The sequence below is a fragment of the Felis catus genome, chromosome E1, assembly GCF_018350175.1.
Source record: "Felis catus isolate Fca126 chromosome E1, F.catus_Fca126_mat1.0, whole genome shotgun sequence".
In the NCBI taxonomy this organism is placed as follows: domain Eukaryota; kingdom Metazoa; phylum Chordata; class Mammalia; order Carnivora; family Felidae; genus Felis; species Felis catus.
This window is the reverse complement of record NC_058381.1, coordinates 48,847,565-48,859,482: the sequence shown is the minus strand read 5'-3', so window position 1 is coordinate 48,859,482 and position 11,918 is coordinate 48,847,565. Positions and strand designations below refer to the sequence as shown.

At 41.8% G+C, this 11,918-nt stretch overlaps 1 protein-coding gene across 1 annotated transcript in view; it reads right to left on the bottom strand.

Annotated features, from left to right (window-relative positions):
• Positions 1-940: 940 nt before the first annotated feature.
• The window catches only part of APOH (apolipoprotein H), a 12,088-nt gene continuing 1,110 nt past the window's right edge, over positions 941-11,918 (bottom strand). Inside the window, exons 3-8 of the mRNA XM_019818134.2 lie at positions 10,222-10,318; positions 9,034-9,110; positions 6,753-6,941; positions 4,583-4,762; positions 2,743-2,940; positions 941-1,101 (exon numbers count right to left, since the gene is read on the bottom strand). Of these exons, the coding sequence (XP_019673693.1) occupies positions 1,046-1,101; positions 2,743-2,940; positions 4,583-4,762; positions 6,753-6,941; positions 9,034-9,110; positions 10,222-10,318 (797 nt within the window). The 3' untranslated portion in view covers positions 941-1,045. The remainder of the gene's footprint in view (positions 1,102-2,742; positions 2,941-4,582; positions 4,763-6,752; positions 6,942-9,033; positions 9,111-10,221; positions 10,319-11,918) is intronic.

Here is an 11,918-nt window from a genome sequence, read left to right as displayed (position 1 = left end):
AAAAAGCAAAATTGTTTTTTAAGGCTAAGTAATGGGATTGTGGAGATTTTGAATGACCACCTGGGAGGGAAGGAAAGGAGGAAGAACAGAGAAACCTCTTGTAGATGAAATCTGCCCCACCCCCCACACCCCCACAGGGAAGCAGGTCAAATCCTGATGAAGAAGCATCAGTTAGGAAATACGGGGAGATAGGTTTCAGGAGTAGTGAGGGGTAATATTTGTGGAGCTGGCGAAGAGAAGCAACTTTTTTCAGGACTTTTATGAACTGGGAATAAAGAGACCCTGGGGCAGTAGCTACAAGAAGATGTCAGTCAACAGGAAGGGTTTTTGTAATGGGTCATATCACTGTGCATTTATATACTAATAGAAATGGTCCAACAGAATGGAAAAAAAATTAAAATGCAATATTGCTCAGGGCAGGGGCAAAGTCCTTCAGTAGGAGAAGGAGCATGAGGTCCAGTGAATAAGGTTTGCCCTTAGATGGGAACTCAAGAGTTTATCCATGGCAACAAGATGGAGGGCAAGGAACCTGGTACAGATCCTGGCTAAGTTGACAGATTTGGTCATGGGAAGATTTTTTTTCTAAGGTCTTCTATTTTCTTGGTGACATAGGAGCAAAAATATCAGGAGAGAGAGGGGAGAGAAGGTGGTTTGAGGAGGGTTTGGAAGAGACGTAGCCGTGTTGGAGAGGAAGGGAGTGAACAAACTAGAAAAATGCGCTAAGACCGCCAGGCAGAGCCGAGGGCTCATGTGACGGTTCTCTGGAGCATTCTATGAAAAATACTGCAGTTGCCTTAGGTGAAAGCATTTGAGAGTACAGTGAGGGAGAGGGGAATGGAGTTTCTGGATAATCGGGTACACTTTCCCTTTCTTAGCCGTGTTCCGCGTATTTGTGTTTTTGACCCAGCTAACATACGTGAAGTCAGCCACCAGGCCGCAGTGACAGAGGCAATAAGTTCAGTCACTTTATTTTCCCACTTCCGTTATGGTCCTTGGACAAACACCGATACAAGCGTGGCATTTCATTTTGACTCTGTAAACCCGTTTAGCACGGCTTCACATCGGATGCATCGGTTTTCCAGAAAGCCAGAGAGCTATGTTCTGTTTGGGAAGGAAAAGACAAAGATTCTAAGAGGAACAATCATTTCTTAAATTTGGCAAGTAGCTCAGCCAAATCAAATACGTTGCACAAACGTGTGGAAAAAATTTAATTATATGAATAAAGCCATTTATGTTTTTGTGAACAAAACCATTTATGTTAAAGGTTGAAGTGATGGCAGAAAACATCACGGAGATGATAAGGCACGCACATCCAAGAGAGAAAATAAAAGGTTCTGTGTAACTCTGACAGTCAAGATTAAAAGAAAAAAAAACAACATTGTATCAGCCTTTTATTTATTCTCCCATGCACTAACAGCACGGCATCTGTCTGAACACTGTAAGAGACAATAGCCCGAAGAAATACATCAACAAAGCTCTGTTTGGTGTTTTGTTGTTGTTGTTGTTGTTGTTTTTTTAATTACCCTCTTGTAATATTTTGTGTACTGATTTGCACTAGGCTTAATGTCCTTTGTCAATTTCAGTATTTCACATCTCACCAGGGCTCGGCTATATTTTGAAAAACAACAATTTATCCAGTGCATTTCTGACTATTTGTGATTAGAATAACTGTCACTGTTGGAGCACTTACCCCACAGCATGGATATCTCTGATAATCAAACCTCCGAAGTGGATTTGGTTTACTAGTTATCCTTCCCTTCTCCGTCTCTAGCTGGTCACTTCTCAAACCTCTCTCTTCTCTAACTTCCCTGCCCAATATAGGGCTGTCAACATTCTTGGAGCACTTCTAAATTTGGAGCCAATAATAGCTTCAGCCTCTGGCCTCTTCCTTCACAGTGACAGAGATATTTAAACGCTAACCCTGAAAACTGTAAAGGTTGGCCGTTCTAAAACCTGCTCCTTATACACTTCTTTATCTCACACAAAGATAATCCCATCTTCCTTAAAATATTTTTGCTCTAATGAATACTTTGCTCTACTGGATACTTTTCAAACTCTGGGAATTGCTGACGAAAGGGGGAAAAAATGTTAGAAGATCTGTATACCAATTACCATTACCATGAGTTTCTTTGTAACTGGGGTGAGTTCTCTGTAATCGGGAAACAAGAGGTGGTAACTATTGTTAGTATTCGATATTTCATTCAATGTTATTACTGTTATGATTCGAGCTTAATCTGGAATTATACAAGATTGCATAATTCACCTCAACACTCATTGGCTAAAACCGCAACCCTGGATTGTAAGGGGAAGAACTGGAAAGGAGAATGTTAACGCTAGCGGAGGAAAGGACCGTTTTATCGCTTCGTCCTGCTCTTTCCTCGTGCCCGTACTCTCTTTTTAAAAATCCAGTGGCCGGGGCGCCTGGGTGGCGCGGTCGGTTAAGCGTCCGACTTCAGCCAGGTCACAATCTCGTGGTCCGTGAGTTCGAGCCCCGGGTCAGGCTCTGGGCTGATGGCTCAGAGCCTGGAGCCTGTTTCCGATTCTGTGTCTCCCTCTCTCTCTGCCCCTCCCCCGTTCATGCTCTGTCTCTCTCTGTCCCAAAAATAAATAAACGTTGAAAAAAAAAATTTAAAAATCCAGTGGCCAAACTGACATGGCTTCTTATAACCATTATGTAATACAAGTACTTATTATGGTGAGGGTCAAGTGGAATCCTACTAAAAGTACCAGTGTAAAACTTACCCTTGAAGCATTTGGGGATTTCAATGGTACCATCTATACACTGAGCATCCTCTGTATAGCTACATTTCTTTTCCTTATTTTTGCAGAAGAAAGAAACCTTTTCACCATGTAGCATCCCATCCTTAAACTTCTCTTGAAGCTTTACTCTCTCTCCTTGGTATAGCACAGTAGCTTTTTTAACAGATAATTTACAAGAAGCTGAAAGAGAGAATATCTGTAATCAAGACTTAGGAGTTCAGTTAGTCCTTCTGGGGACAATGCAGCATTTGAACCAACAGATGAGTGCAACGGAGACAAGTTGCTCAAGACAAGAAGATTCCAAGAATGTTCCTAGTGAGTGTGTCAGTGTCATTGCTGGTAGCAGTTGTTTATTAACAGAACCGTTAATTACGGCTTCCAAGATGGCCTTTGCTCCCCCCACGGCAGCCACGTAAGAAGGTCAAACAGCCGCATCAGATTTTAGCTCCAGTGAAAAAGGACTTCCACCAGATACTGCCATTTCATATAAAACTCCACTGTCCCACTTAGATCCCATTCATTGAGGCAGTGCCACCATCCATCAGCCACTGTGAGAGTTGGCTGATAACAGCTCACAGATGCTCCTTTCTCTGAAAAATTGCCCTCAGCCTTAAGGGAGCCACCTCTCCTGGGAGCAAATCAGTCCCCACACCGAGGGAACAGCCTTTAGCCAATGACGCCTGACAAGGGGAATACAGAAAGCAGGTCCCGATGCTTTTTGGTGGGATCAACTCTGGGGTAGAATTCATGGTCCAGCAGCTCCCAAGAGCATGCAACTGAAACTAGACTCCAGCTGAGACCACATGTTTGTTCAAAACGTCGTCTCTGGATCCGCAGCAGCAGCACTTGGGAACTTGGTAAAAATGCAAATTCTCAGGTGCTATCCCATATCTACTGAATCAGAAACTCTGTGTTTAAACAAGCCCCCCGGTGATTCTGGGGCACAGTGAAGTTTGAGAAGCAGTGGCCTACTCTATTCCACCAGCCTCACTCTCCCCTGAGACACTCACTGAATAAATCATCTACACTTGAATCCCTGTCTCAGGCTCTGCTTCGAGGGGACTCCAACCTAAGACACTAATTATACCTCATTTTTCCTGCTGTGCCTAACTTCCTTTTCTGCTCAAGCTGCCCAGCCCCGCAGCAACCTGCGCAGAAATATAGTGCCAGGTTGTCCTTTGCATACACGTGACACAGGATCAAGGACAGACACCTAGTTCAAAAGGAACCAGCGTTTCCAGGAAAAGACGCCCGTTAGTGATAAGTCTTTGGTTGAGACGTCCGCCAGAGTCGGCCAGGTTTGAGGTGACTAAGCAGGGACACATGGAGATGAGAGAGACCACAGGGCCACTGAGATATGGAAAGAGTAGCAATGGGGCCTGATTTTCAGTTCCAATCCTCAGGAGGACCAGTTGTATTCCATTTCCTCACCTTCAATGTCCACGTGATTGCCTGTTGCTCATTTATGATAAACCCTCATTTCCTTGAACTAGCTTTTAATGTGTGGCTGGTTTTTGCAACGAGCAGAATCTGCACTCGAACAAAGCAGAAAAGGACGCACGCAGGAAACCCATACAATCCTCCACCATGGGATCAGTGCTTGCAAAGGATCTGTTTATCTCCCACAGTCTCATCTCAAACAAGCTTGCTAAGCACGAAGCTCCCCCGTGCCCATGTGAGTCCTAAAGTCCTTCACATACCAAGAACCGTGAAGGAAGTCTGAGCAACAAGTAGAAAATGATTGGAACAAAAAAAAATGGCAAGGGAGGGCAATCCACTGGATAAATTCAAGATGTGTGAAGACCACACCCGTATCTCATACCTTTACAACTTGGCTGAGCGGACCAGTTTCCAGATTTGTTACATTCTACTTCTTGTGGGCCATCCAAGACATATGTATCATGGCAACCATAGGTGGCTTTATCCTTGTAATAAAGCGTTTGTTTTGCAGGGTAGTTCACAAACCCATTGTCTGGTCTTGATGGGAATGGGCATTTTACTTCTAAAAAGTGTATTCAATAAAACATATTAGTATGATAAATAGTAGACTGTCGGTTATGAAATAGTTACATTCCAGTCTCCATTACCCCCATTGAGTCACTGGGTGCTCCTGTAGCTGCAATAGAATTTCTATGTGCTTAATTCTGTCCCTCTTATCTTAAGCTCACAAGCCCCTAGATATTAAAAAAAAGAAGCAACAATGCTTTGAAAGTAAATCAGTGAGCTAGCAAGTTCTTTGGGATCTTATACAATCACAGGGTGTTATTTATTCCATACTTCGTCTCCATGCAGTCTAAGAGGGTGGGTTTGAAAAAAGAAAAAAAAAAAAAAAGAGTCCGTCTCTTTTAATCAACAAACCATGAAATTAAAACACAAAGACTCCCTCCACGCACACTAGCACACCATTATTGGATTTCAAATGTTAAATCTAATTCTTATGAATGTCTTCAGTCTATACGAGAAGCCAGCATGAAATGTGAAGAAAAAACATGGTGCTGCTTCCTGGCACTTGAATCCTTGGGTCTATAATAATACTTCAAACAAACAAACAAAAACAGCCCAAGTGAGAAAAGAAAAGCCCTTGTCTATAGAAGAACGCAAGCTAATTAAAAATAGAAGAAAAGACTGAAAGTGCGGGTTTACAACACCCAATGTCGTAATTGACTAAGTCGAGGATTATCAAAGAATCTTAACAAAACCATTTAACTTGAATCTAATCAACCAGATTCAGATTATGGAACATTCTACAAGGCAACTAGCCCGTACTCTTGAAAAATGTCTAGGAAAGACAACTAAAAAGGCAAGTGATCATTCTTAACCGAAGGAGACTAAACTGCATGTGTGATGCTTGACGAGATCCCACGTAAAACAAAACACATGGATAAAAAACACTTCCCGGTCAGTTGGGGGAAATTTGCATATGACATAAATGTTGTTGTTTATATTATTATAATAGCCCAAGTTATTATTGGTAATAACGGAACACACGGTAAATGTCTTGTCAACAGTGACAATGTTCTTGTTCTCAGGACATTCGTGCTGAAGTATTATGGGTAAGTATTTATGTCAAGATGTGTCACTTTATTTTCAGATGGTTCAGGAAGAAAAAGCATCTGTCTATGGAAAGAGAGAGGGAGACAGAGAAAGTCACAACATGCTGACAGTTGACACATCTAGGTGAAAGGTTGAAGAAGAAAAAAAGAACCTAGTGCTTAGGACTCGGGAGAATTAAATGAGGTGACACATGTACAACACGAGACCAGTATGTGGCCCAGGATTTAAGTCCCACAAAAGGTGCTAGGTATTATTAGCAGTAGTTCCCCATGATAAAAAGCACTTATGTTTTGAATCATTCGAGAGATATCTATAATATCTACCATAGGAGAAAGTAGCAGTCCTTAGTATAATTCCTGGTGGGCATGATAAACTCTACAATTTGTTTACTTGATTTGCAGTCGACAAATTCAAAGATAGCAATGATAGGTCAATTTAAAAGGGGAAGAATTTTGACAATTTTTTAAACCGAATATTCTCATGATTCTTAAATTTAGGGACACCATAAAAGCTCATAGCGATCTGACTACAGCCCAGTTTTTCACCTTCGTCTCCCAGGACTCCCCACTATAACGCTGGCTTCTCTTGACCAACCTCACCATGATATCCAGCTGTCCGTGCACACACCCTGTTGTTTCACACCTCCCTGACTTTCCACATCCTGTAGCCCTGTGGCATGCCTTCCGCTCATTCTCCACGTCTCTGGGAAGCTCTCCCAGGTGGCCCCAGACAGGTCATTGCATTATAGATAACTCTTCTGGGGTGAGAAGCCAGGTTTCATTCATCTGGCATCCCCAACACCTATCCGCATGGTGGAGGCCAATAAACATTTCTTGGAAAAGGCCGCCGGAAACACTCAACGATCATGGAATTTTCCATACTTTTCAAAAATGGGATTCTACACTGTCACGCTAATTTTGTCTTGTCATTGCACCTACCTCTGCATTCTGGTAATGTAGTCCAATTTCCGTGTGCCGTGCAGGTAACTGTATCATTTCCAAACATGGCATAGTGTGGCAAGCATTCAAAGACGGCCTTGTTTCCATAGATGGAGTTGTTTCCAGCCAATGGCTGATAAACACTAAGTGTTGCAAACTTAGGTATGGCTGGTGGAGGGCAGGTTACAGCTGGAAAAAGAAGGAACAATCACTTTTATGAAAATAGCTGAGTCGTTTAAAGATACTCTTTCCAGAATGGAAAAAAAGAAAAAAAACAAACAAAGATTAACTTGAGAAAATGCAAAATTTGATCAAATGCTAGGGTAAAAATAACCAACTGTAGAAGTCAAAAAGGAAAATATGATCTGAAAATCAGATGTCTGTATCAGTCAAAAAACTAAAAAAAAAAATGAAGTAAATCCAAGTCTTGTCAATATTGTCTGTGACAGTAACACAATGCATACGTTTCCATAAGTCTTTGATCCAAATGCTGCCTTGGAAGATGTTTCTGGAAGTCAGAATTGGTAGAGGACCATCCTGCATTAATTGCTGATGATGGCACTCAGTACAAAGTCTTTTGTGACTTCGACGTCCCACTGCTAGTTCATGTTTCTTTGTTCCTACTGAATATGTCCTGCTTTTGCCCTCTGTATGTATGGAGCTCACATAAGTGGCTTTATGTGGAGACACAGGGGCTGTCATCCTGACCTGACTAAGATGGGGTTTCAATAAGTCCAGGGAGAGTTATACTAATGTAAGGAAGTTAGTGCAGACGAGGATGTGATTTCATTTGGATTATCTAGCTCCCTGCTGCTCAAAGTGTGATCCGTAAACCAGCAGCATGGGCTTTGCCTGGAAACTTCTTAGAACTCCAGAAGCTCAGACCTGACCCCAGACCCATGAATTGGAATCTGCATTTTAACAAGATGTCCAGGTGATTCACATGTACAGTAAAGTGTGAGAAGCACTCATTTAGATTAGGCTGCAGCAAAAGTAGGCTTCGTGTTTGCAACCAAGAAGAAAAAGTGACTTTACATAATCAATATAAATCTGCTTATGAGGGAAACTATAAGAACCGTGGTGATTCTGGGGCACCTGGGTGGCTCGGTCGGTTAAGCATTCGATTTCGGTGCAGGTCATGATCTCACAGTTCACGAGTTTGAGCCTCGCGTCGGGCTCTGTGCTGACAGCTCGGAGCCTGGAGCCTCCTTTGGATTCTGTGTCTCCCTCTCTCTCTACCCCTCTCCCGCTCACGTTCTGTCTGTCTGTCTGTCTCTCTCTGTCTCAAAAATAAAGACATTTAAAAAAATTAAAAAAAAAAAAGAACCATGGTGATTCTTACCACTGAGTAAAAAACTCTACTTAATTTATCCTTAAAAAAACACTTTTTTTTTTGGTAGTTCACATTTCCTTAAACTATCATTTATTTGAAATTGCTTAACTTTTTCACTGGCTTTTGCTAGGACAGACCTCTCTGGAATGTTCAAGAACCATAACCGTTATTGGAATGCACGGGCCTCCTGGGCAAAGATGGGACTCCTATGAATCACGAGTTAGGGAACATCAGAGCATCCCTCCCTATGTAAGCAATGCCCAGAGCCGACACTGGTTGCACGGGTGAATGTCCTCGGAATAAACCAGCAGTGTTTTTTGAAGGAATCCCACTCTGCTCCTATGATCCAAGGCCCTTTGATGGAGTCTAAGCTCCCTGCTAAGGTTACCTCCGTCTCTCCCTCATCGCTAGACACGCTTGCTAAGGGCAGACCGAAGTCTCCATTAGCCATGTAGCCTCAGTGCTGAGAACCGGCTATGGCACGTATGAGGTCCCCACTACACGGTTATAGAATACATAAATGGGTGAATGAATACATGGGTGAATAAGGTTCCAGACTGGGAGGAAGATGTTTGATCTCACTATTTCCAGTTCTTCTAGTCAAATGGTGGCAGTCCCTGATTGACCAATGCCACACAAATCCAAGCTCTTGCCAAACCACCGCGATAGTGACAGAATGAGTAAACCCAGGTATCCCTGCCTCTACCAGGTGGGGGATACAAATGTGTTCACGACTAGAACGCCCCCTGTTGTCAGTCCAAAGGGGTTATTACATCCTCTGAGATAAGAGGATTACCCAGATGAACCCTCTCCAGAAGGATGAGCGGCCATCGAATGGAGCCAGGATGCAAGGATTTCCAGGGCTTGGAAGGTACAGTGCTAAAACCAGCAAAGTCCCAGGCACACCAGCTAATCGCTCTCCCCATAACGGGGGACCCACAGACTCACGAAGACAGACAGGAAGGTCAACACTCCATCTTCCCTCCTCAGTGCATTTAGCAGAACTAGCTCCGCTCAGATAAAACCTGCAAAAGGAACATGTAATCCATCAAGCAGTAAAATGATCCATCGATGGCACCTCAAATGTCTTCTCCGCTGAGCACTGCCTCAGATTAATGCTGCTGACGGCTTCCCCATTTTGTAATGCAGTTTCCCTGAGGAGCTCAGCACTCACTGGAGGTTCATCAAATCTCCCACCTCAGGGCTGCAGGGGACTCACTGAGGAATGAGAGTGCTCCGTAGATGTGCATGTAGAAACCAAACCCCCAAAAGTGAATCAAACTGAGCTATGGCTACTATTCATTTTCCAAAACTATTCACTCCACAGACACAAATGGGTAAAAACAACGCAGTACATTTCCACTGAAAATATAGCATTGTCTCCTCAAAGCCAGTCGTTTCAAGGTCCTTTTTCATCAGGCCCACAGTTAATTGGTGTTCAGATGAAAGGAGTCCATTTCTCTTTCACACATAGTATTTCTTAATTTCCAATCCCAAACAAGAACCCTAAGTAAAACTTTGCCCTAATGTGCAAACAACATGCACTTAACAACGTCACTGTCTTTGCTCATAACACTGTTATGTGCTCATAGCACTGTCTTTGCTCAAACACCACTGTCTTTGCTCATAAGGCAAATGAGCTATACGACCGACCGTTTGTGCTTTCTTGCTGGGGATCCTGTACTGTATCATGTGAGGATTGGCAGAACTATGTTCTACATCATCATGCTCCCAACCTTCTCCAAAGAACCTTCTAGAGACTCCCAAATCAGTCAACCAAATCAGGTTCATAACTAAAGCCCAAGTCCAAATCCTAAACTATTTAAACCTTCATGCCAAGATTTGTCTCAGAGATTATAAAGAATTGTCATCCAGTTTTAATCGTTCCAATGTACCTCCTCAGATGAGTAATTAATCAGGAGAAGGAAAGTTTGAGATACTAGTGACTTCATATTTTACTAGCTGTTATATTCTCCATCCCTTACCCCATCCCAACACCACTGCGCTATAGTTAAAAGCAGGACTAAAATCGATTTGTTTTCAGCAAGTCCAGGCTGAAGGCTACAAATTAAATATGTCTTGATATTTAGCTTAAGGGCACAGAAGTGTTCTTCCACATCTGTTAGAAGTCTTTACCCGGTGTTGCAAGAAAAACTGATGCTGTTGGGATATTCAAAAGTTGTGTAGCGTACAGCTCCATTTTCTAAGATTCCAGCGAAAGGACATACTCTGGCTGTAAATTGAAGATAGAAAAGTACATTTTAATTTATAGAATTTTTCATTAAAATAAAACCATATATATACACTCATTCCTGTTCTTTGATCCAATAGCTCTGCTGGTAACTATTCTAAGAAAGTTACGCAAAATTAGTTAAACGATAACTAATGCCCCAAAGGGGTTCATTGCACCTCAAATAACAAAAATTGGACGGGCTAAACGTTTACCGTCCGGTGACTGATTTGACTAATTGTGAGAAATCAACAGTTGAACTCTTATACAGCCAGCAAAATATGAATTACAAAGACCATGACAGTCAGTGTTCGTGCTATGCTGACGAAAATAGAAAAACGCAAAATGGCACCTACTCACTGCAGTGATGCAAAACTATAGGTGGAAAGTAACTTGAAAAAAAATAAAGTTGTTACTATTTCAGAGTTATGGCTGATTTTTTTTTATTGTTTATTTATTTTTGAGACAGAGAGAGACAAAGCATGAACGGGGGAGGGTCAGAGAGAGGGAGACACAGAATCGGAAACAGGCTCCAGGCTCTGAGCTGTCAGCACAGAGCCCGACGCGGGGCTCGGACTCACGGACCGCGAGATCATGACCTGGGCCGAAATCGGCCGCTTAACCGACTGAGCCACCCAGGCGCCCCTACGTTATGGCGGATTTAAATAAAACATTTCCCCTATAATGTTATAACTGTTTTCCATTAAAAATAACATTTAGTCCTTTTTCAGTCAAAAAGCATAGTAAAATTGGGGCACCTGGGTGGCTCCATTAGTTAAGCGTCTGACTCTAGATTGTGGCTCAGGTCATGATCTCACGGTTTATGAGATCGAGCCCCATGTCAGCCTTGTGCTGACAGCATGGAGCCTGCTTGGAATTCTCTCTCTGTCTCTCTCTCCCTCTCTCTCTGTCCCTCCTCTGCTCATGCTCTCTCTCTCTTTCTCCCTCTCTCTCTCAAAGTAAATAACCATTTAAAAAATGTTCTTAAAATTTTAAAAAGCATACTAAAATCACTTGTATGAAATGTATGATTTTTCACAAAGGTCGTGTTCCTACGACCAAATAACCAGAGCTCAGATAGGTCCATATAGTTATTTTTACTGCTTAATTTCTACATAAAATTGCCAGAAATTCTATTGGGTTGATTGCTCAATATTTGACTGTAAAAAGTAATGCTGGTGTAAACCACAGAACCATGTTCTGAGAAATAAAGAAATGCAGCCATCCTCCATCAGGCAGTAGCAATAAGTTTATACTTAAATGTTTATATTATATTTATGTAAATACAATATATATATTGTATATATATTTATATAAATACGATAAATTATTACAATTTATTATAAATTATGGTTATAGAATAATATTCTATTTATATAATTATATTTACTATAAAGTATGATATGATTATATTAAATCTGCCTTCATTTTGAGGCAAAGTCCAAAAATCTGATGATTCCTCACGTTTTGCTTTTTCATGAGTCCCTTTGGCATCTGTCTAAATTTCAGGGTATCTGCACTTTTTGATCACTTCTGCAGCATTTCCCTCTCTTTTATCCTAGCATGTCTCTCTTTTTTTTTTTTTTAAGTTTATTTATTTCGA